General features: G+C 39.1%; 1 protein-coding gene across 1 annotated transcript in view; it reads right to left on the minus strand.

Moving 5' to 3' along the window:
- Window positions 1–909: 909 nt before the first annotated feature.
- Window positions 910–23,836, minus strand: part of MOV10 (Mov10 RNA helicase) — a 40,687-nt gene continuing 17,760 nt past the window's right edge. Inside the window, exons 6-22 of the mRNA XM_087959578.1 lie at window positions 23,231–23,365; window positions 20,807–20,969; window positions 19,107–19,261; window positions 17,450–17,626; window positions 15,432–15,579; window positions 15,033–15,194; window positions 14,723–14,826; window positions 11,754–11,851; window positions 10,411–10,530; window positions 9,856–9,958; window positions 8,716–8,833; window positions 8,430–8,621; window positions 7,735–7,800; window positions 6,737–6,862; window positions 4,786–4,874; window positions 3,725–3,840; window positions 910–1,446 (exon numbers count right to left, since the gene is read on the minus strand). Of these exons, the coding sequence (XP_087815704.1) occupies window positions 1,382–1,446; window positions 3,725–3,840; window positions 4,786–4,874; window positions 6,737–6,862; window positions 7,735–7,800; window positions 8,430–8,621; window positions 8,716–8,833; window positions 9,856–9,958; window positions 10,411–10,530; window positions 11,754–11,851; window positions 14,723–14,826; window positions 15,033–15,194; window positions 15,432–15,579; window positions 17,450–17,626; window positions 19,107–19,261; window positions 20,807–20,969; window positions 23,231–23,365 (2,137 nt within the window). The 3' untranslated portion in view covers window positions 910–1,381. The remainder of the gene's footprint in view (window positions 1,447–3,724; window positions 3,841–4,785; window positions 4,875–6,736; window positions 6,863–7,734; window positions 7,801–8,429; window positions 8,622–8,715; window positions 8,834–9,855; window positions 9,959–10,410; window positions 10,531–11,753; window positions 11,852–14,722; window positions 14,827–15,032; window positions 15,195–15,431; window positions 15,580–17,449; window positions 17,627–19,106; window positions 19,262–20,806; window positions 20,970–23,230; window positions 23,366–23,836) is intronic.

Here is a 23,836-nt window from a genome sequence, read left to right on the forward strand (position 1 = left end):
CAAGGCATATTTCAAATGAAAACTAAATTCCATCAATATCTAAGAGGTCAGAAAGATTATCCCATCCAAAACCACATGGGGGCAGGGGAGGTTAATCTAAATTCAACACATCTGTGTAATGCCAGGCAGGGGGAGGAAACAGAAAATGGGCAACTTTGCCTCCCCTGTCATTTAATCTGTTATAGTTTTTTGAATCTTTTATATTCAACTTGGCTAACCAGAAGTAGATAAAAACTCAATTTCAGCACTTTGATAATAAGGGAGAAAAATAAGTCCTTCCTCCATACTGTGGTTCTAACTGATTCAGGCCGAGTCCTCAGAAAAGCTGAGCATCTGTCATGCTATGTATGATGCTGGCTGGGGAATTCTGGGAGTTAAAGTCCACAAGTCTTCAAGATGCCAAGTTTGAAAAACCCCTGCTTTAAGATAAGGTCTTAAAAACTTCCCAAATTCTTCTTTTTTGTGTTCATTTAGGTATAGGGCCAACAGTTTATACGACTTAATTCTATGTTGCTTTTTATACTAATTCTGTAATTTGGTGCTTGTATGGATTTTCACAGCTTTATGTTTTCACAAATAACACAAGGAAGATTTTTGGAATTCTGCAACGTATGAAGCTGGACTAGAAGCCAATGTATTTGTCAGTCTCCCTCCATAACCTGAAAGGCAAGGAGCTGCCAAAATATTCATATGCATGCCTGGGAGGAATTAGCCTCTATTCTGATTAGTGTTCTCTATTGCATTTCTGTCTGAGGGACACTGGCTTGTGTTTTGCCTTCAGTACAATATCGCAACAGGATATAGGTAGAAAATGATTTTTTAAAAACCCTGGTCCTTGATAACCCCCCACCCCGAAAAGGGAAAGGATGAAACAAGAGAATTTTATAACAAATACAGAATCATGGTGCATATAATTAAATCTTATATATTTTAATAAATTTAGTACAAAAACTGGTTAGATAAAATCTAAGTCTTGAGACTAACAAGTTTTGATAAGTTTCCCTCTCCCCAAAATTCTTCATAATCTCTACTCATAATCTCTTTCAAATATCAAAAATATTTCAATTACCATTCCTGTAATTTAATTCCTCAGACCTACCCAACATGTGCTCATATGCACTTGTTCTCAGCATAACAAATGTGTAGCCACTCATGAAAGAATACATAATTAATTCAGTCACTATTGGTAACCACACATGAACTTGTATCCATTATCCATTTTTTTTAAGCAGAGAATTTTGAGAACCCTGATATTTACTCCTGAGAAATAGAAGGTATGAAGATCAAATAAAATTTGGCTACTTGTCTTCTCTGTCAATCTTGCAGAAAGGGTCAAGAAGGCAGCATTCACCAGGATTGTGCTTAAGACACAGCACTAGTTTCAATGTTCATATCTCCACTGTGGCTCCACTTGCTGCTGGATATAACTATCTCGTAAGCTGTCATCTGTAGATAAGATAATTAGGTGAAGCAGGTAGGCGGATAGAAAGGAGAAGGAAATTTATTTGCTATCCTTGCACTGACCAAGCAGCCTTTCTGAACATTTAAAGGGGTACACTTAACTCTTGTTCTCCAAGATGCATAAAGCTTCAGTGTAGAAAGGTTAAAGACTGCAAGCGAGTTGGATTTTGGCTGGATATCAGTTGTCAGTCTATGTAATGCTTATAAAAGAACATCACCATCCCTTAAACCAGGGGTGTCCAACCTTGGCAACTTTAAGACTTGTGGACTTCAACTCCCAGAATTCCTCAGTCAGCAAAGCTGGCTGAGGAATTCTGGGAGTTGAAGTCCACAGGTCTTAAAGTTGCCAAGGTTGGACACCCCTGCCTTAAACAATGACATTCCAATTTCCCATCCCCTTTAAACACTTGAGGCAACTCACAAGAGCCTCCTCTTCCTAGCTGCTGATCATGGAATTCTGAGAACCAGTAAAATCTAATCAAATCACGCCAGCCTATGAGCCATCAATACTATCACCAGCCAATAGGGAAGTTGAAAAATCATCATTTGGCCAATGCTGTGGCTTCCAAGCAGAGGGCTAACAAAAATAGTCCCTCCTCTACACCAGAGGTCTCCAACCTGGCAACTTTAAGATGTGGACTTAACTCCCAGATTCTCCAGCCAGCTCTGCTGGCTGGAGAATTCTGGGAGTTGAAGTCCACAAGTCTTAAAGTTGCCAAGGTTGGAGACCTCTGCTCTACACCACACAGTATGGGCACAATTGCCAACTCTAATCTCTAATTGGTCCCCACCCTCCCATTTTGCAAGCCAAAAAGTTGATATGATGTCTCCAGAGTTCATTCTTCCTGAGATTAATACTGCAAAAATTCATGCTTCATGCATACAGGACAAAGGGAGTTGGTTATAATTATTGTACAACTGAGTAGCAACTGAGTAAAAATTACAACATTGACTCGTGACCTAATATTATTGCAATTTGACTTGCATTTAAGAGTACTGTTAAATGCTTATTTCATGGGCAGAATATTTCCTACTTCTTGCTTTTGGCTTCCTTCAACTTAAGGTTGTTCAACTTAGCCCCATTTTTCCTTAATTTGAGGGCTGACTCTCCCTTCTCATCCCTCAAGTCCACTACTCTGAAAATGAACAAATTTTTTTATTTATTTTATTTATTTATTTGATTTGCCAATTGTTTACAAGATAATAAGTATAAGTGTATACATAGTTGTGAATACATGAAATGGATACATATAAGAAAAATAAAAGAATAAGAGAAACAATAGGACAGGGACGGTAGGCACGATGGTGCGCTTTATGCACGCCCTACAGACCTCTTAGGAAAGGGTGAGGTCAATAGTAGACAGTCTAAGGTTAAAGTTTTTGGGGTTTGGGGAAGAGACTATAGAGTCGGGTAGAGTATTCCAGACATTGACCACTCTATTGCTGAAGTCGTATTTCCTGCAATCAAGTTTGGTGCGGTTTACTTTGAGTTTGTATCTATTGTGTGCTCTTGTGTTGTTATGGTTGAAGCTGAAGTATTCATTGACAGGTAGGACATTGCAATCTATGATTTTATATACCATGCTTAGGTCAGACCGAAGACGGTGTAATTCAAGGTTTTCTAGTTTTAGAATTTCAAGTCTGGTGGCATAAGGTATTCTACAACGAGTAGAAGAGTGGAGAACTCTTCTTGTGAAATATTTCTGGACTTTCTCAATTGTGCTAATATCAGATACGTAATGAGGGTTCCAGACTGATGAACTGTATTCGAGTATTGGTCTAGCAAATGTTTTGTATGCTCTGGTTAGTAGTGTGATATTACCAGAGAAAAAACTATGTAGGATTAGGTTAACAACTCTTAATGCCTTTTGGCTATGTAGTTGCAGTGGGCTCTAGCACTTAGATCATTAGAGGTGAGTATTCCAAGGTCCTTTACAGAGCTTGGGTCATCAACAAGATCTTGACTATTCAGCTTGTATTTTATTTTCTGATTTTTTTGCCAATATGTAAGACAGAGCATTTATTTGTTGAGATTTGAAGTTGCCATTTGTTTAAATTGGCTCTCTTTTTTAAATTTTAAATTTTTTTAAATTTTTTAAATTTTAAACTTTTTTAAATTTTGTTTAAATTTGTTGTAATTTGTTTAAATTGTTTAAATTGTTTAAATTTGAAGTTGCCATTTGTTTAAATTGGCTCTCTTCCAAACATCCAAAGGATGACTAACAATTAAAGGTTGCTTTCAACACTGCAGTCCTTTCCTTACCTGCTGGCTGATCATTTATGTTGAGAGCAGACAGCGCTGCTATTGGCAACTCATCCTCTACTCCACTGTGTTTATATCCCTTCCAAGCTTGGTTGCGTTTGCAGTATTTAAGAAACCTGTGGACATAGTTGAAGTATTAATCCAATTAAGGCAGATCAGAATTTGGAATGGGAAAATAGGATACATTTGGACTTAAACAACTCACACTTTTGAGAACTACTTACAGAAGTGACAGTCCCAAAAGTGCCCCCTCAGGAGGCAACTGGACTTTCCTATTTTTTCTTTGAAGAATCTCTAAAAACAGGAAAGTTCAGTTACCTCTTAAAGGGGCACCCTTGGGACAACCATGATTTGGATGACTGAGAATCTCTACAGACTTTTAGCTACACAGTTTGTGATGAACACCCTTTCAACAATGTGGGAGTAGGAATGAATTTCCAGAGGGAGACAAAAATGCAGACTACAGGAACCAGGAGCACTACTCAGGTGACTCTGAGGACACAGGTAAACCTCCAAGTGCTTCAACAACCCTCTAAAAGAATGACCAGCTGTCTCCAAGGCATATAAATCCTTCCATTCTCCACTATCCTGTCAGAGCTGAAGAAGCTTCTTGGATGAGAAGCGAAAAGAAAAAACAAAGTCCAGTTGCCTCCTGAAAAAAACACCTTTGGGACAATCATGACCTGGATGACTGAGAATCTCTACAGACTTACAGAAGTGGCAGGGTCACTGAGGCAGTCATGGATCAACTATATGAGATTCCAGATGGCAAATAAGCCTTTCAATACAGGTTTTATGAGACTTCTCAAGCTGAAGACTGTAGGAATAGATAATACTGGGTTATGTAGCACTTCCATGTCATAGAAGTATAGAATCTAGATGAAAGATTGATTCCTTCTTTTCATGTAGCACCAGGCACTGTAACTTAGCAATTCTTTACCTGAAAATCTCAAAAGAATCTCTAGCACTGCTTATTCAGTTGCGCCTCTGATTCACTGCAGGAGGAAAAACAAATTTACTAGCTGGGCAAAGACATGAGGAATAAGGAGGTCAACACTTACTCATTCCAGTATGGATCCTTGCTTAGTGTAGTTGGGTTGCCTATAATGATCAAGAGTGCCTTAGCTCTTGTAAGGGACACATTCAGGCGCTGAAAATGGAGTGGTGATACAAAAAGAGAAAAAGTTAACATCTTAGATCACTGGTAAAGAATTCCACATACCATAAAACGTTCAAGTATGAGATACAGATTTCATAATTGTCACTTAAAGATGATAAAAAGTTTCCTTAACTTCCATCTCCTAACTGAATCTTCTGGATATTCTAAGAAATAGCCTTTATCTAACACAAAACTACTACAACAGGGGTTTCATTCCCAAATTGGTGATGTTTGCTTTTCCTTAGTTAAGAAGCTGAACTAAGAATGGAGGAAACAGGGTTTTAGTCCCACTTTTGGCACAAACAGGGTGACTTTACGCCAGTTTAACAACTGTTCAGCGACCAAATAGTGAAGTTACAGTAGTGTTGAACAAAGGGACTTATGACCTAGTCACCATGCCTGGAATGTCTTGGCCTGTTACAGAGCTGAGCATAAATTGCTGCATTTTGTGTTTTCCTGCAGCTGCTGACCAGCACACCTAGCCAATGTGAGATATGTTTTTCCTACAGAGGCCATCTCATGCCATTCTGCAAGCAAGGGCCATTTATGGCATTCAGCATGCATAATTTGGGGGAGGAAAGCCTTCTTAACGATCATGACAATGGTGCCCACTTGTAGAGTGGTGCAAGGCATCCTCTGTAGGAAGGGTGCCTGTTAGTAGCTGCAGAAAAACACAAAGGTGCAAGTGAAACAATTTACATGCACTGCTGGGTCTGGTGACCAGTCAAGGCATCCCAGGTGTGGTGAGGTGTGGGGAAGGCCTGGGTCTCTCTGTCTGCAGCAGGTTTCCACACACTGGTGAACTCTGTAATCAACCACGTTCTCCCAAGCTTGTTGTGATAGGGAGCAGGCCATAGCATCCAGAGTTACAGCAGGAACCTACATGTCAGTAGGCCCTGTAGCCAGCCAAGGCCTTCCAGACCATGGCAGGTTTCTATGCACAAGTGGGCCCTACAGCTTGTGCTGGGCCACCCAAGGCCACCCTTGCCCCTTAATGATAACTGGGAGAGTCAAAATTATGGTTGAGTGAAGCAGTCAAGTGATATCTCACTTAATGACTCCTTCGCTCAATTAACAATGATTCTGGTCCCAGTTATGATTCTGGTCCCAGTTTATAATTTGAGGTCTATCTGCACTTCTAAAACAGTTGCTAAGAAAATGGCAGGAACTTACCCATATAGTTGCTGTGGATCAAGACAGAGAATAAAAAACAGTCTAGAACTTAACTAAGGATCACCACCTGGTGGTAACAGAAGAGCTAAGAAACTCCTACTTTGCAGAGCTTCAGGTTATATTAGCTTTTGTTCTAAAATGCTTTGATAAATCATACTTTGCTCATGCCATAAAGGTTTAAAGAAAGTTGTAAAAATGTCAACTGATGAAATTCCTGTGTAAAGCACGCACAGTCCTGCTCTAAAAGAGCTATTAGATTTATAGTAGTCTTAGCAGTCTTATATCACTGGTTTTGAGGCATCAGAAGAGAGTAGATGATATTAATAATCCTTTCCTGAAATTCTTCCTATATTTCTAGGACAAACCGGAGCTACAGAAATATGATATGGAGATATGTGAAAGTATATACTAACCCATGGTTTATTTATCCAAGGTTTCTTAAATAATCAGAAATGGCTTGATTCACACATTAAGTTATAAACAATAAATTTACTAGACAAATCTGGGCATGTACAAAAACACAAAATAAATTACATTTTGTTATAACTTCTCTAATGGCCCCTCAAAAGGAAAAGCCACTTGGGAGGATATATTTCTGGACTGTTCTGGTCCCATTAAAAAAGCCAATCAGTCCCGGATGTGCTAAAGATTATATAGCATGTGAGAGATCGATGTGATACCTTGGGATTATTGAGGAAACCAAGGTTGAACTCTTCATCCATTCCGAAGTAATTGCTGCTGCTGCGTACTGTTGAAATGAGCACCACGCGACGCTCCTGACCCTGGAATTCTTCCACAGAGCCCACCTGAGGTGGAAACATAAAAAGAATTCTAGCTAGGATGCAGGAGTTATGGAACTCCAGAGTGATAGATGGCGCTTTTTCCTTTCATTACAACTGGGTTTCCCAAACTGTGAAGCATATAAGTAGCCTTTGTTAAATGACATCTCACTCAATGGCACTGAATGAGCGGGACTTACAATGGGTTCTAGACGTTCTAGCCATCATGGCATCCCAACTTGCAGTCACATGATCACGATTGGGGCACGTGGCAGCTAGCTTGCAATTAGGATGTTACAGCATCCTGCAATTAGATGATCACTATTTGGGATCTTCACTGCCAGCTTCCAACAAGCAAGGTCATCTAGAAACTGGCAAGAGATTGCAAATAGCAATCACCGGACAATGGGATGCTGTAACCATGTGGGATTTGCTTAATGGCAGCAACTGGGATTGCCGCAACTGCCATTGTTAAGTTAGCACAGTCACATAGCTTCAGGGTAAAGAACAGTGTCACTTAATGACTGAATTCCCAGACCCAATTACCACAGTTAAGTGAGGACTACCCTCGAGGAGGTGCAGACAGGGAAGATGTGAAGAACCTTTTATAGTACATTGTTACAATAAATCCACCTTTCCCAAAGTTCCACTGTATTTTCGTTGTTCATGTGTGTTCATCCTGGTTTCTGAATGTTTAGCATGAGTATGTATCTTAAATTTACAGTAAAGGCTGATATGATTGTTGGATCTTAATAACTGAAGGATATTATTTTTTTGAAATAGAAAAATCCAACTGATGCTATGCATGCATGGTTATTGCAGTATATTAGGTCCTACCTGGTCATACCAATGTAGGACATAACAGTACATAATCAAGGCTCCCTTGGTCCAGATCTTACCTTTAGATCCTTGATATTCATCAGGTCCTTTAATTTCATATTTATGGCCTGTCTTATCTTCTCTACCTAAGCAGAAAGAGAAATTAGTGTATCATTAGTCCTTAGTTCAATTATTGGTCCTCGGCGGAGATAAAATCTTTGCAATGCTGATTCTTTATTTATTTAATGCCAATTGCAGATGTGAAACACTTGCCTTTTTTTCCTTTATCTTAAGTACATACATGTCTGTGCTTTCTTTTTCAGTGTTACAGTATATGCTGGGAACAAAGGAAGTATAAAACAATTATCCTACTTCCAAGTCCATAAACATCTAAGCATTTTTCCTGCAATGCTGCAATATTTAAAACTATAGTGCGTTTTAATATCAAAAGTATAAAAATATTGAATGCATATGGCACTATAATGCTATTCAAAGCACACATATGGAGAACATGAGGCATAATGTAGGATAGTTGCAAATTGTCAAAACAAATCCCATGTTTGGAATAACATCTGATGCATTTTTGATGTCATGGCTGTAAATTCTGGCTCATCTATGTTACAGATTACATCCTCCTGAAAATTACAGGCATGGAAGCCATTGAGGAAACTTCTGGTTACATCAGACAAAGGATATTTTGACCACGTGAAGAAACCGTGGGTTTACCACTACTGAAAGAAGAGAGTCTAGTTTGGTCAGCTGAGGAAGGTCCCACCTGCTTTCTGTATGGGGAGATGACCCCAATCTCTTTGGGAAGAGTTTTGATTCCTTTTTTGCCCTGATTTTCCAGAAGTAGTTTCTTGAGATAATCCATCAACACACTAATCTCAGCAGTATTAAAAAATGAAGGGCTCCTCCCTTCTTGCTGGTCTTCCCCACAGACCCCATGGAAGATGATAGGAAATTTCTGCAAGAAAAGGGAAAAAATAACCTTAAGTATTTCACAATACATGTATGTGATTATGCAAATGTGATCCTGCTCAATGTATAAAGCTCCTCACCGGCTTGGGCAGTTCATTCCAGTGGCAGTAGGAATGAGTAATTAGGTGATCACCACATTCCAGGAGCTTTTCATCATAAAATTTTTCATTGGAGAATCTGAGGATGTCTTCATGAGACCTGGAATTGAAGGCTGAAGTTTTAGCATCTAAGCAAACTTGAACAGGCTTACAAGAGAGAGAATGATGTTTTCTTTATCTCCTGCCAGAGATTAGAATCTGAAGGCCTGGGTTACCTGCTTTTGTGCTACTCCAGGCTCTCTAGACCACATGATCAAGTCTATCAGAGATAACCCCCATCTACAAAACTGGAAAAGCAGCCCTTTCTTCATAAGCATATCTATGGAGAAGATTGAGCAAAGAACAGGATAGAACTTTGTAGGTGGAATGCACAGTGCCTTTCCATATGTATTATAAATAGAATAACAGAATTGGAAGGGACCTTGGAGGTCTTCTAGTTCAACTCCCTGCTTAGGCAGAAAACCCTACACCATTTCAGACAGATGGTTATCCAATCTCTTCTTTAAAACTTCCAGTGTTGGAGCATTTACAACTTCTGGAGACAAGTTGTTCTACTGGTTCACTGTTCTAACTGTCAGGAAATAATCTCAGAAATGTTCTGCAATTATGTTCTTAAAAGCTGCACTCTTTCCAAGGCATTTATACGTCCGCCTAGATGAGATTTTAGACAACACACATAAATAAATCAATTGAAGTCGTACCTGTTCCATTTTCATAACATGCTGATCTTACTTACCTTTTTATAGCTGAACTCAGTCTAGTTAATTTGTGATTTGATATCACAGTAGTATGTGAACTGAATCCAGGTAATTCAGTAACTAAGTTAGGCATGCAGGGTAAATCAAGTTCTGTGATTTAGGGTGAACAGAGAATTTTATAAAAGCTACATGATATTGTTCACCTAGGCACTTATATTATTACAGGTAGCCCTTGATTTACAACCATTTATTTAACAATCATTTGATATTACAACTCTCAGACCATAGGGTGCAATTATTATTGAAAACTGTCACTGGAGAAATTTCCAAAGTAGAAATCCCACTCATTCAGCCAATGTCATGGAGGAATTTATGGCAAAAACCTACTTTTGATTTTGACAGGAAATTAGAGCATGGAATGTACCTGTAATTGCGCAGAAGCATAGTGACAAATTGTGGGTTGTATTTGTCATTTGTCTTTTGGTATAATGGGTTGAAGCACATCAGCCGCTCCAGCAAAGAAAGTCCTACAAAAGCAAAAATGCCTCATAAGCATTGAAAAATTAGGACAGTTTGTCCCTCTACACAACTTCCCTTTCTTAGAGCAGTAAAACAATCCAGTCTAGGGGAAAATCCTATGGGCTAATTACTTCTAGAAACAACAAGATGACTATCTCTCTAATCAATATAGAATACTCCTGTAATTTCAGCCAAAGTAACTAAACTCAGCAACACTTTTTCATGTAGCTGTTGATAAAAATAGGATTGCCAACATGATCGCCAACGTCTGATGATGGATATGGCACAAGAAGAGGAAGTAGAGTTCCCTCAGAGCTATTTTTGAAACAGACATCACCAGCACTATGGTTATTCAATGGTAATGTGAGAGTTCAATGGCTTTACATTTCTTTACATTTGTTCTTTACCCTTAAATAGTTATTTTGCACCATATAAATTGTTACATTAAAATATGACTTGCCCAAGCCATGTTGAACTGCCAGAGGAGATCTCAAAATTGGTCCTAGTTGCTTGGGATCTCCTGCCAAAACCAGCTGACCTCCATTGACATTTGTCTTTGGGTCCATCATGTCAAGAATACCTGAAAGAGAGGTGGAAATCTATTTGCTTTGTTAGCATTTTCTTCTCATTTCCCCCCCAAAGTTTGCTAGGTTGCTTACTTAAAATATAAAAACCATTCATATTAAAACATGCACATGGAATAAGATAAAGCAACATTAAAAATGAGAAAACAAGTACTAAATATTAGCACTTATAAAAAGCTAAAAAGAGGAAATAAAAACACTAAGCAAACAAATAGCCTTTCAACATACAACAGAAATATCTACAGTAAGAACTCTTAGGTTTTTTTTTAAAAAAAATTTGCTGCCCATCTTGTTGTGGGGCTACTCTAGGCAGCTTACAATGGTAGAATGCAAAATTATAATGTAAATATAACAATAGGAAAACAAAGAAACTATAAAAATACAACAATATGAATTTAAAAAATGGACTGTGCTGGAATAGGATGCATAAACGGAGAGAGTGGGACCTGTTATTAGTCTAATAGCTACCTCCACTGTGATACTCTCCTATTGGGTCTCCAAGCCAATTGACAGAGCCAGGTCTTCAGGCTCTTACAGAAGGACAGGGGGGTGGGGGTAGACCTTACTCCAGGGCTAGAATGTTCCAAAGGGATGGCACTACAGCAGAGAAGGTTCTTTTCCTAGATCCCGCCAATGGAGTTCTTTGACCGATGGGATTTGTAACAGTCCTCCTCTGTCAGCACAATTGGGAAAGGCCTGTCCTAGCGGCCCATTTCACAAAGTTTCCCTTTGTGGGTTGTTTAACAATAGGCAAAGATTATGCCTATTTCCACATCACAGCTAATAAGTATTAAAACCTAGAACTGATCAGCTCCACAACTGCTAGTTTGTTAGTTGTTGGTAAGAAGCTAACACAATGTGCTAAATGCTGCTAGAAGGCTTTATTATAAACGCAAACTGCCATTCAAAACATTCTGTATCTTCAACAGCAGAACATTCAAATATCTAGAAATGGACTTCCTCAACCTTCCACAGGGACTCCGTCTCTCCAAAACATAGATTACTGGAAATTCTGGAACCACAACTACCAACACTTCTGGCAAATGCCAGACTGGGGAAGTGTAAGTTAGTTGACAAGAACCAGAGCGAAGATATATGACAATATTCTCATCACCTGGTGGATGATATATCATTTCCATTCGGTCCTACTGAAAATGAACATGCTAGTCCTTGTGTAGAAGAGAAAGGGATCAAAAGCTATAGAAAAGTTATTCCTCACCTGAAATGGCAATCAGGCTCTCTGGTTCCACAGCATGGCCACTCTCATCAATAAAGACATGAGAAAAATGTCCCTGAGGGAAATCAGCTGAAGCCAATCTAATTAAAAGAGATATACAAAAATCTTTGAACACATGCAGAAATATTCAGCTTTCCAGGAAAAGCACTATTACCTTAGGTCCATGGTGGTGAACCTATGGCACGCGTATCTAAAGTGGCACGCAGAGCTATCTCTCCGGGAACACCAGCCGTCACCCATTGCTCTTCAGGTTCTGGTGTGCCTCTGGTCTTTGAGCGTGGAGGGGAAACAGGAAGACCAGGTGGCTGGTGCATATGCGCGTGCCGAGAAGCTGAACTTCCGGTTTCCAGCACGCATATGTGCTCCGGCCAGCTGGTCTTCGTGCATGCATGTATGCCAGAAACCAGATCAGGTGGCACGTGCGCACTGGAAACCAGAAACTCAGCTTCCTGGCATGCACATGCACGCCGGGGAGCTGCTTTTCTGGTTTTTGGCACTTCCGTGGGCGCGGGTACATGCTTTTGTTTCGGCACTCAGTGCCAAAAAGGTTTGCCAACACTGCCCTAGGTCCTCTCTTGTGTGAAAATGACCTTTTCCTCTAAATCAATTGAAAACTCTCTGCAGGAAAATAAAACCTTTAAAACTCCTTATTTATCCTTTAAACTAATTTTGGCATCCTTTACCAAGAGACTTTGAGGAAATATTCATTTCTTTCCCACCTCCCATGTGGGCAAGAATTCACAGAACTGTGATCCTGTTCCTCTTGCAGCAATCACACTGAGGAAGGGTAGTCTAATATTACTTATCTGATTAAATTTATATACTGCATCTCTCCCAGGAGTTTGTGAGATTTTCTTGGATGCAATACTCCTCAAGTATTTTTCTCCACAAAAAGAACCCTTTAGAGCAGGGTCCCCAACCACCGGGCCGCGGACCGGTACCGGTCCGTGGATCACTTTGTACCGGGCCACAAAGAAAAAAAAAATGGTGGCTTTCTTCGCCTTCGGTGAATGCTGCTGGGATCAGGGATCAAGGACACAAAGGAGAGAAGGGGAGGGAGAAAGCAACCAAAGCCTGTCCTACTCTCTGGCTCAGTGGCTTCGGTTTCCTCCCACCTCGTTCCTCTCTCAGTCGCTCTCTCGCTCCTCCACCAGCCCAGGAAGAAACTGCTTCAAAGAAGCCGGCAGGGTGGCTTTTCCTGTCGGCGCAGCTCCTTCGAAGCGCCCGTTCACCCCCACCCCGCCGCCAATCAATCCAGGTTCAATCCAGTGCTCCATTCTGCCTGCCTGCCTGCCTTTGTTTCTGATTGTTTCGGAGCAGCTTTGGCTGAGAATAATAACTATTCGCTCTCTTTTACTCAGCCGAAGCTGCTCCAAACAACCAGAAACGAAGGCAGGCAGGCAGGCAGGCAGAACGGAGCACTGGACTGAACCTGGATTGATTGGCGGCGGGTGGGGGTGAATGGGGCTTCGGAGGAGCTGCGGACAGGAAAAGCCACCCTGCCGGCTTCTTTGAAGCAGTTTCTTCCTGGGCTGGTGGTGGAGCGAGAGAGCGACTGAGAGAGGAACGAGGCAGACACCTGAGGGATGAGGCTGAGGGAGGGAGGGAGACACCTGAGGGATGGGGCTGAGGAAGGCAGGGCCGAGAGGCGGGCTTCTCAGCCGTCCCTGCAGGGACTTGTCCTGAGCCGCGGAGACAGCCGTGGGCCGCCGCCGCCCAGCGCTCAGTTTTGAAGGCGCTCCTCAGCCCGGCGCAGTTCCTGAATCTGCAGCTGAAACCCTCCATTTTAAATGTCCCAATAGAAGAGAATATCTGTCACTCAGGGTTGCAATGAGGAGGCATTGGCGCTCCCTGAACTTGGTGGTTTGCTGGCAGACGTTTTATTACCCGACTAGGTAACAACATCAGATGTTACTAGTCAAGTAATGAAACGTCTGCAAGCAAAACCACCAAACTCAGACTCCTCCCCCCCCCCCCCGGTCCTTGGAAAAGTGTTTCTGCGTGAAACTGGTCCCTGGTACAAAAAAGGTTGGGGACCACTGCTTTAGAGCTGTGTTTCTCAACCCTAGCAATTTTTAAGATGTGTGAACTTCAACTCCCAAAACTCCCTGGTCAGCATGCTGACTGGGGAATTCTGGGAATTGAAATCTATACAACTTCAAGTAGTTGAAGTTGAGAAACATTATTTAAGCTAAGAGATCATGATAGGATTCAAAGTGACTTCTAGTGAAATTCCTGATGTGAATAAATTTGAACTTGTGTCTATTTAGGATGAGTTTAGCATCTTAACCATTACTACCCAAGATCTTAACCTCTTGTAGTACAGTTAAACAAAAAATTTAATTTTCAGCCTGTCATACCCTTGAAACTTATTATTGATATTAGAATAGCTAATGTTTTACTTTTTGCCTAACATTCCAGTAAGCAAACCAAGAATAGATCCATTACCTCTGTTCATGCCCTTTCCTGGAATTGGGAATACTAACAAAATACTCTTGAATGTTTTGTCTTTGGATCTGTTACCTGTCACATGGCAACCAAGAAAATGTTTGGTATTTCAGCAGATATTTTCAACTATAGTGCCTTAAAAACAGTCTTTCTCTAGAGTTGATGAATTAAAATTCCTAGTATATTGTTGGGAGGTGATGGGATCTGTGCAACATGCTAATCACTTTAATTCTTGTGTTTATTTCAGAGATCAGTGGATCACTTCTTTAAAATTATGGGCTGAGAACAGATGGCTACAAAAAGTTAATTTTCTCCCTTCTTAGCTAATTATAGTTTTCACCTCCTGAAAATGAATGATTTTTTTAAATAAATAAATAAATTTCATTTTCTAATGATACAGAGTAAAATTTTAAATTTTAATTTTTTATAAATGACTAACTTATTCCAGATCACTATGCCGCTCCATAATAAATTTCATAATCTGTTTCCCACATATGGCCTACCTTCCTGCTGTCACCAGTGTAGTGATAATAACCTTGTAGCTTTGCAGTTTTTCCTTTCTTGGAAATACATGGCAACTCTGTGCCTCATCCCAGTTACACACAGGCTAGAAACAAAAGCAGGCATTAAATAATTTAATGAATAAATAAACAAATGAATAAATTAATTAAAAAATAAAGAATGGAAATCTATTCTTTTTAAATTTTGCAATTTTACATGGTAGACATATGAGAACGCTACCAGCTGTTAGCATGGAAAATCTTATTCAGAACAGAATGCCTAGTAGTTTGGAGATAGAAAACTAGAATATACCTTGATATCCTCCGGGATTGTACGGTAATCCCTACTGATAGCATTCATCCTGTAGATGTTCCTAGGATTTACATGTTTCATGAGGTGTTGGCAGAGCAGGTCTGAAGCACTGTTGGAAGGAGCACAAGCAAGCACATGGGCACCCTCAATGCATCGTAGAACCTGAGAAGAACGAAAGCACAAATAGAGGTTTTTAATTGAAAAAAAAAAGAATACTTTTTATTTATACTTCAAGCCTTGCAGGAAGCTACTTAAGGATGGTGCAAAATAAAACTGGGTCTCCACAAGATTCTTGGTTTAGGAACATATTCATCAAGGTTGTAAGCAAGATTTCTTGGCTCCTCCCCAGTACATCTCACACTTTCATTATAATTAGATCTATGACAAAAGTGTATTCACCTGCTTAATGGCCTCCACCATAGTGACCGTCTTGCCAGTACCGGGAGGCCCAAATATAAGATATGGGGCTGGTCTGGAGGTCCCTGCCACCACTTGACGGACAGCTTCCTTCTGCTCCGCATTGTTGTTCAGATTAGGATTATATAGGCTGGAGGGTACAGGCAGAGAAAAGAAAGAAAATGTAACAAAGCACAGGGCGAAGAGCAAACAACACCTGATTAACCTTATTTACAGGTAGGTAAACTATGGTAATTGGGATGCAATTTCCATCACTAAGCAATGAGATTGCAAAGTGCAATGTCATGTGATTTGCATTGCTGATTCACAGCTATGGTTAAGTGAGAATCAAGGGTCATTATACAAGGACCTCCTCAAAATTTCCTCCCAGCTTCGAACAAGCAAAATCATTGGGAAAGCCAGCAGCAAGTTATCAGGCCCAGCACCTTGCAAAGAGGCAGGTTGGCCAGCAGGTAAATGGCTACTGCTGTGCAATCTTAGCCAGCCAAGCCAGAAATGGCTGCTGTCAGGGGAGAAGTGTGAACAAACCGTCTTGAGCTCTACCACCCCCACTTACTTGCTATCCTCCTCCTCCCACTGCTGACAAGTCTTGCCCAGTCTGACCCTTCCGGAAGTAGCTGTTGGCTACCCAAGGCTTTCATCGTGAGGCCATACTCAACCTTTTTGTGAAGCTTCAGAAGGCCCTTATACACCTTTGAGAAGGTTAAGTGTGAATTTAGGGAGAAGGCCTCATGTGGCAGCTACTAAATGAAGGGCTGAAGCTGGGCTGCCTATGCCTTATCAGCAGATGGTGGAAGTTGGCGAAGGTCAGATGGATGCAGCAGTGTTGGAGTGCAACACAGTGTTGGAGTGTTGGAGTGCAACACAGCCAAAATGGCAAAAATGGGAGGGGGCGGAGTAATTTAACGTCTCCTGCAAGGCCGGCTGCCAAACGCCTGAATTTTTATCACATAGCCACGGGGACACTGCAACAATCATAGCCTCAAGGAACAAGCATATGTGCCATTCATTCAGTGCTGTTGTAACAGCTGTTGAATAAAAGGCTGTTAAGTAAATAACACCCTGCATTGTATTGCAAGTCAGTATCTATTTTTTACAATTATGACAGAGTATCTTAGGTCCCTAAATATCTTTCCAATGGGCCAATGAAGTTTCACTTATGACATGAAAAACGGTGCACAATGGGGCAAAAAAACCTGCTTTTATATTAAAGCCAATAGAAACTGAGCTAGGACCTAAGGGTATCTACGGTTGTATCTTAAGTAACCTAAGAGCATCTTAAGTTGTAAAGGCATGGAAAATACCGACCAATATATGACTGCTTTGTAAAAGGTAGATTCCGTATTGACAAAGAAATAGAGGACAACCAACATCACAATGCATTTGCAGAAATTTATGAAGTAATCTCCACTGAAACGCCATGTACAATATAGCAGTCCAGTAACCACACTTCAAAAAATGTTATGGAACAGAAAAAGACATCTATCCCTTGGCCTGGCTTTGCTAATAGGGTGAATAAATTTCCCTAAAATTGCTGTGATTGGAAAAAGACAGAAGTTACTGGAGCCAGGAGGGAAGAGAAATATATAAGCTCATAAAATTACGAGTAATGTAGGAAAAACAAATTCTTCCTCATTCAAAATAATAGAATCCAGAGTTATCCAATGAAGCTGATATTTAGAATGGATAAAAGTAAATATTTCTGCTTGTTACATTATTCAGCTAAAAACATTGATTCTATAAGTTTCATGATGTACCACAAGTTCTAAAAGGAATTTCACAAGGCTATCAAAGAGATGATCAGCGGGGTGACAACTATTTGTAATTGGTGAGCCATCTGCTACAGAACATAAGTGAAAGCTTTTTCTGAGCTTGCCACAGAAAATTGGTAAATCATTGTGGTAAGAGAAAGCTGGGCTATTTGACCAGTTCATTCAGCAGTGTTATCATGTTCCCTTTGCCTATTGGCATTCGCTCCTTTCTTCCTTGTCCCTACTCACCAGAGTTCCTGATCAGGAGACAGGAGGGATTTCTTGTAAGAGAAGCATGGGAAGAGCAGATGAGAGAGTTGACTCTTCTGGGCAAGAATAACAGCCCGATGCTGCAAGCGTAAGGGCAGGCGATTGAAAGTAAATTCCACATCAAACTTCATGTTATTGACAAATTTATTTAGCAATCTAGGAAAAGAAAAGGAGCTGATGGATGATTGAAAAACATGGCATTGCTAGCCTAAGGCTAAACATGCAACACTCAATCTGCACCATCACTTCGACTCCCAACTTGTTGGTTTTTCCCCCTCTGGTCTGCTTATTTCAACTTCATGACTACCTTTCCCAAATCTGGAGCCTCATGATTTTCTTCCACATCACCACACTTTTCGTTTTTCCTTAACCTCACCCATATTTCAAAATAATATTGACTTAAGGTAATTTGCTTCACAGCTGCACTTCTCAAACTGCTGAGCTCTCTATTCCACACATACATTCTGTAGACAAGATTTGGTAATCTCTTGTGAAAGCCTTTCCCCAGTTTGCTACCAGAAAGAATTCTGGTGGGAATTCTGAAATTCGAGTTTCAACACAGAGAATACTTTCCCATATGCTTGATTATCAATAATATTAAATTGTTGAGTAACTAAATTGTACAGCAGACATTAAATTTAAAGCAATGAAGATCCCCATAATCTAACATTGTCAATTTCTGAATATTTTTAATTTAATATGCATAATTTAAAATCATACTCTTATTAAATTATACATATTGTGGGAAGCTTGAAAAATGGGGCCACACCTTTATGTGGTGATGCTATACCCTGATCCAATTTCCTGAGCCTTAAAGTATCCCAGGAAACCTGGGTTAGGTCCAGCATTAATATGAAATCACCTGCAATACTTAAGGAATATAAAAACCTGCTTTAACATATTGCACTATATATTAGAATCAAGGAATGGCTGTATTTGTGAAGGTATTGGCGAGTTGCAAACCCAGCACACAGAACAACACTGATTAACTTAGAAAAGTCAGTGGTGCCTGTGTAATGAACTTGTGCCCTTGAGTATGTGGAAATTGTGCTATTTATGTTCCAAATGTCCTCTGCAAGCAGGATAGCTGCTTAGCTGGCAAGATGTGCTAGGCTAAGATCTTGGGAAATAAGGAAGTTATATTGGTCACATATATAAATATAGTTATATTGTGACATGTAGAATGAAATAATGAATAACTGCCCTGTTGCTATGGCAAGGTGGCAGAATCCTGAAAGTCATGTCTTGGTGGACTTAAAGTATATAAAAGAAGAGTAAAGAATGGGAGGTGTTCGATCAATCTTAAGCCATCCCTTTTGATTACTTGTCTGATTGACCCTCATTGCAATGTGATTAATGTAAGTGCTTTATGTTTATTATGCTCTAAATTCTAATAAACCTCTGAATTCTAAAATGAGACATTTTGTGGTGTGCTGCCTGATCAATTGTTATTAAGTGCAACTATGCACATAATCAGGTTTTCCCCAACACTATTAAATACTATTCCTACCCTTCCCAGTTAAAATGAAAGCCTTACATAACTATCCATGCTGGATTAGGAGCCAATTATCTCAATCTTGTTCTCATTTAAAAAAAAAAAAATCTAACCGTAGGCTGAAGCTGACGTGGTACTCACTTTTCAGAAAATCCCAGCTTGACTTGATCCAACTCCACAGCATGAACATAACCTTTATAGAAGGGAACATTGTATTTTGGTTGCCCTTCAGCAGGGATCACAAACAGATGGTCACCTTTCAACACGGAAGGCCGGTTCTCTGCAACACCAGGCGCCTGGAACAAAGAATCAGATCAATCTAAAGCACAAACTTTTTAATTCTCATGCCCTGAGTAACAAACCTCTGGAATAGCGAATTGAATATCTTGTTACAGACAGTCAATTGTTTCTGCTGGAGGAAATGAATTTAAATCATATAGTATTTGATATTTGCATGGCAGATGTGCAATTGTGACATTTGGGTGGGCTGGGGCAGGGAATCTTCCTAACCTCTTTCATTACAATTCATGTGCAATTTTGAATTTGGAAGTTATTACATATTAAGAGTGACAGTTTAAATATGGCTAGTGTTTCTCTTTATTGACTATTTTTTTACTTTTTTGCTATCATTTTTTTTCTCCTAGTTTCAACATTCTCTTCCCTCTCTTTCTCTTTCAGCATCTATTTTACCTTTCCTTTCTCCTTATTCTCATCTACATGACCTAAATTTAATTTTCAACAGCTGGTGAGTACAAATTATACTGTATGTGCAATCTGACTTGCTACAATGGCATTAGTTATATGTACAATTGTACAGCTAAATCTATCTGTACAATTTAGTATCCAACGGTCATGCTTCATCCAGACTAATTCACTCATAATGCTTGCAGCCAATTTAAAAGATCTAGCTTGAGTAAGATACTATAAGCACACATACTAAAAAAAGCCCTAAATACAGAAGAAAAACTACTATTGAATGAAAAACAACAACTCTAAGACTCAAGCCCTAGGCTTAAATTTCTTTTGCCCTTATGCTGTAATGGAGCTTCATTGGTTTCTTAAGAGTAAGAAACTGATGAATGGATGCACTGTTATTGTAATAGAGCAATTTGCTCTCAGGTCCTTTGCTTTTGACCTTGATCACTCTAGATCTCAACATTTCCAAGAAGTTTGCTTTTGAGTTACAATTGAAGAATATTTTTATTCATATCAAATGCTTTTAAGTTGTATGTATAGGACTTTATGGAGATGAAAAGGTGAATCTAAATTGTTTGAAAAGTGCTAGCGGTGGCATGTGGAGGAGGCAAAGTGAATGGTGGACATGTTATTCTGCCAAGATTCAGTATACATACAAATAAGTAGGAAATGTATGCACGAGTATTTGTGCAGGCGAGGGAGGTGGGAGGGAGAGAGAATGAGAATATAAGCACATATTTAGGAGACATTACCCCCATTTTGTTTAATTAAATAAACTTTCATATATTTTATATGCAGTTCTATTTCATGGAAATTAACCTCTGGAATAGTAATTGTGAGAGGCTATTCCAAACAAGCAACTTTGATTTTTTATTTTGTGGGAGATTGATCCTGTATTTTTCCCTATTTTTTATTGTTTTTAATGTTCCTATTTTCTTCTTCTTCTTTCTTAAACTCACCCATGGTTTTATAAATATAATCCATTGCCCCTGCGCCATTCTCCCATTCCTACCATATGGTATCTTATTGCAAATCAGGAGCAAGTAAGAATGACAGGAAAACGGCTGAGATTTAGCATCTATGCTCTAACTATTACATTCACAGAATAAGGATTTCTTTCAGGCTCTAGATTATAAGTCACTCACCTTCAGAACAAGGAGTTTCTTATTGTATTTTTCTGTAAACATACTAACATTCTGCATATCATATCGATGGATGTCCACCTCCATTTGGATCTCTTCCAAGTGAAGAAGCAGACAAAATTTCTCAGAATAATTGTCAAATTGCAAGGGGGCTTCCAGACTGCTCCTGTTTGGAAGTATATGGTAGTATTCTATCAAATTTAATCTGCCCACCTAAACAGAAATCACCTTTCTTTCCATCAGAGATGGGAGAGTTTATTATAATATTTGGTAGGGAGGGAGAGACAACACTACAACATATTCCTGCTTTAAAATATCCCCTACTTTATTCAGATGATCCTGGTTACATTGCTTGCTCCTTTCTGCACATGTATTCTTCCTTTCCACGCAGACAGAGAGCTATCTGAACTTCCTAATATTTGAAGAAAGGTAAATATCTGCTACTAGGCCAAGACAAACCAATGCTGCTGTTTAAAAAGAGTTGGTAGCTTGCCCAGCTTAATGTGATTGTTAATATGGGCCGAGGTACAGCATATTATCTTGTTTTATATTTATTTATTAAATTTGTGCATCACATGACTCCCAATGTTTCTGGGTGGTTGGCAAGTAAAACATTAAAAAACAATAAAACAGTACAAATGAAAAAGAATAAAAGATGACACAAACTGGGAAGTAACAAAAAGTGGACCTACGCTACCCAACAGCTTCTTGGTATTCCAAGAGATAGTAAAATGACTTCCAGTCAAAGAGGAAGAAGTCTGAACATACACAACTACCTCTGAGGCTGCTCAGCTACTAGTTTTTAAGTTCTTTAAAGTCTCTTGTTGAACAATGTTGATCCTGATAAACATCTCAACATTTGAAATATCTAAACACCCAGAGGAGTATACAAATATTAACAACAATAAAATCAAAATGAGGTGATGAATATCCATTGTAAAAACTTGTTTGTAAAAAAACTTGTTTTTACAAGGCAGGATACAAATACATAGGGTTTTGGTTTGTTTGTTTTTGGATAAGCAATATTCTTGGCCCACATTTGGAATTTCAAAGCAAGCTATAGATGCTTCACCACATGGCTGTTCAAACTCTGCAAAACATTCTGAGATTGAACCGTGAACCCAATCTGAATTCAGAGCAGCCGCTGTTCTGACCTTACTGGAAGGGCTTTGAATATGAAACAGAGTTTAAAACAGGAGCATTGTGAATTTATAATACTTCCAATGAAATTAGAAATGGTGATGAAGTTGTTTGATTTGTTTCAAAAATTTTACACGTTGCTGTATTTTTATTGTGTCCCATGAAAAGAAGGAAAGCATCTGTATCCACAAAATAACTGCTGTATTTAATGTACCCAAAGGTGAATGGATCTGTTTGTTCCTCCCCACTTTACCTTCCCCCTCTCATCTCTCATTTTTTTAAAACTGAAGGACCCGTTGCCAAGCACAGCATCATTTGCAGCCCATCTCCTTTTTACTTTCTAAAAATATCTTGATTTGCAGCATGCTAACTTTTTCATTTCCATAAGAGCTGGAAGCACTTCAGAGGTCATATAGTCCAAACCCCCTGCTTTCAGCTAAGCATTTCAAGCTTGGTAGTTATCCAGTCTCTGTTTGAGAATCTCCGGCATTTACCTTTTTATCAGCTACATCACACTGGTGGGCTACATTTAACTTGTGATATACTACAGTATCCATATTCCTTTTCTCACTTACTATTATAAAGCCAGACTACTCCCATTCTTCTTCTTTTTATCACGAGAAACAGGAATTTAAATTTCTCTCTGGTAAATCTGTTTCATCCAATATTCAAGCCTAGCTATAACTTTTTCCTTTTAAATGTCTATGGAGATTTTTCTCTTAATTTTTTTTTCATTTCATCATCATGCCACATTGTTACTCACATGCCCTGTTAGCTATCCCTAGGCTGATCTAAACCAGGAAATGTAAGAAAAAATGATATTTAAGAACAAATATTTATGAAGTTACACATTAATTCTGACACTAGTCTTTACTTACAAATCCTATTATCTGTAGCTAAAATAGGCAGGGGTTGGGGAGAGAATAATATATCACAATGAATCTTGGGAGTCATTAATCAGGAAGACACAAATATTTTTTTTTTATGTTTATATACCCCATATTTCATCTGGGAGCTCAAGTCAACAAATATAAACATTCCCCTTTATATTATCAAAACATGAACAATCCTGTGAAAAACAAGGTCAGAATAATAGCAACTGGGCTAAACTCACCATGAGTTCATGGTCAAGCAAGGTTTTTGTCTAGGATTTGCTAGTTGAAATTACATACTTTAATCATTGCATCAATGTGTTGTATTAACATGATGGGTATATCTCTCTTTCTTAGGATAAAGAATGAGTGGAAAGTGAAGAGAATGACAATTTCTTGCTTAGTAGAAACTTACTGTAGATGGGCAATCTTGTCACTGGTGCCATCATTAAGAGTATTACCTTCATTCAAGCATACAATCAAATCCTTCAGATTGCTTGGGTATTTGTACTGATCTAAAGGTTTCTGCTCCAAGTCTATGAACAAATTGCTGAAAACACAAGATAAGCACAAAGTTACATGTTAATCAGAGATGTTCATAACAAGGAAAACAATTCAGGCTTGACATTTCAATTTTTACACCATGTCCTAAACTGGGTCACTAAATTTTGATGACAAAATATGAAAAAACACACAGATATTTTATCCTTTTTCCATCTTTAAACCACCTCCCCCAAATGGGGGGGGGGGGAGAGAATCTTTGTGCCCTCTCTGATGTTTGCCATTCTCCCATGTCTCTGGGCATTGGAGATAAAAAATTTAAAAGTTAAAAATGGTTTCCTCTTCAAACATTGTTCATCCTTACCTAAAAATTCAATAAAGACCAACCCACATCACCAGAATATACCATTAGAAGGAAAATGTGAGAAATAGACAAACCACCACTTCAGATATTAGTTTCATCAATAGCTAATATTAATTTGCACATACAATGATTTACATATAAGAATTACCATAATAC

This window comes from Notechis scutatus, chromosome 3, assembly GCF_049901735.1.
Source record: "Notechis scutatus isolate UNSWTSFEM ecotype Mainland chromosome 3, rNotScu1.2, whole genome shotgun sequence".
NCBI classification, from domain to species: Eukaryota; Metazoa; Chordata; class Lepidosauria; order Squamata; family Elapidae; genus Notechis; species Notechis scutatus.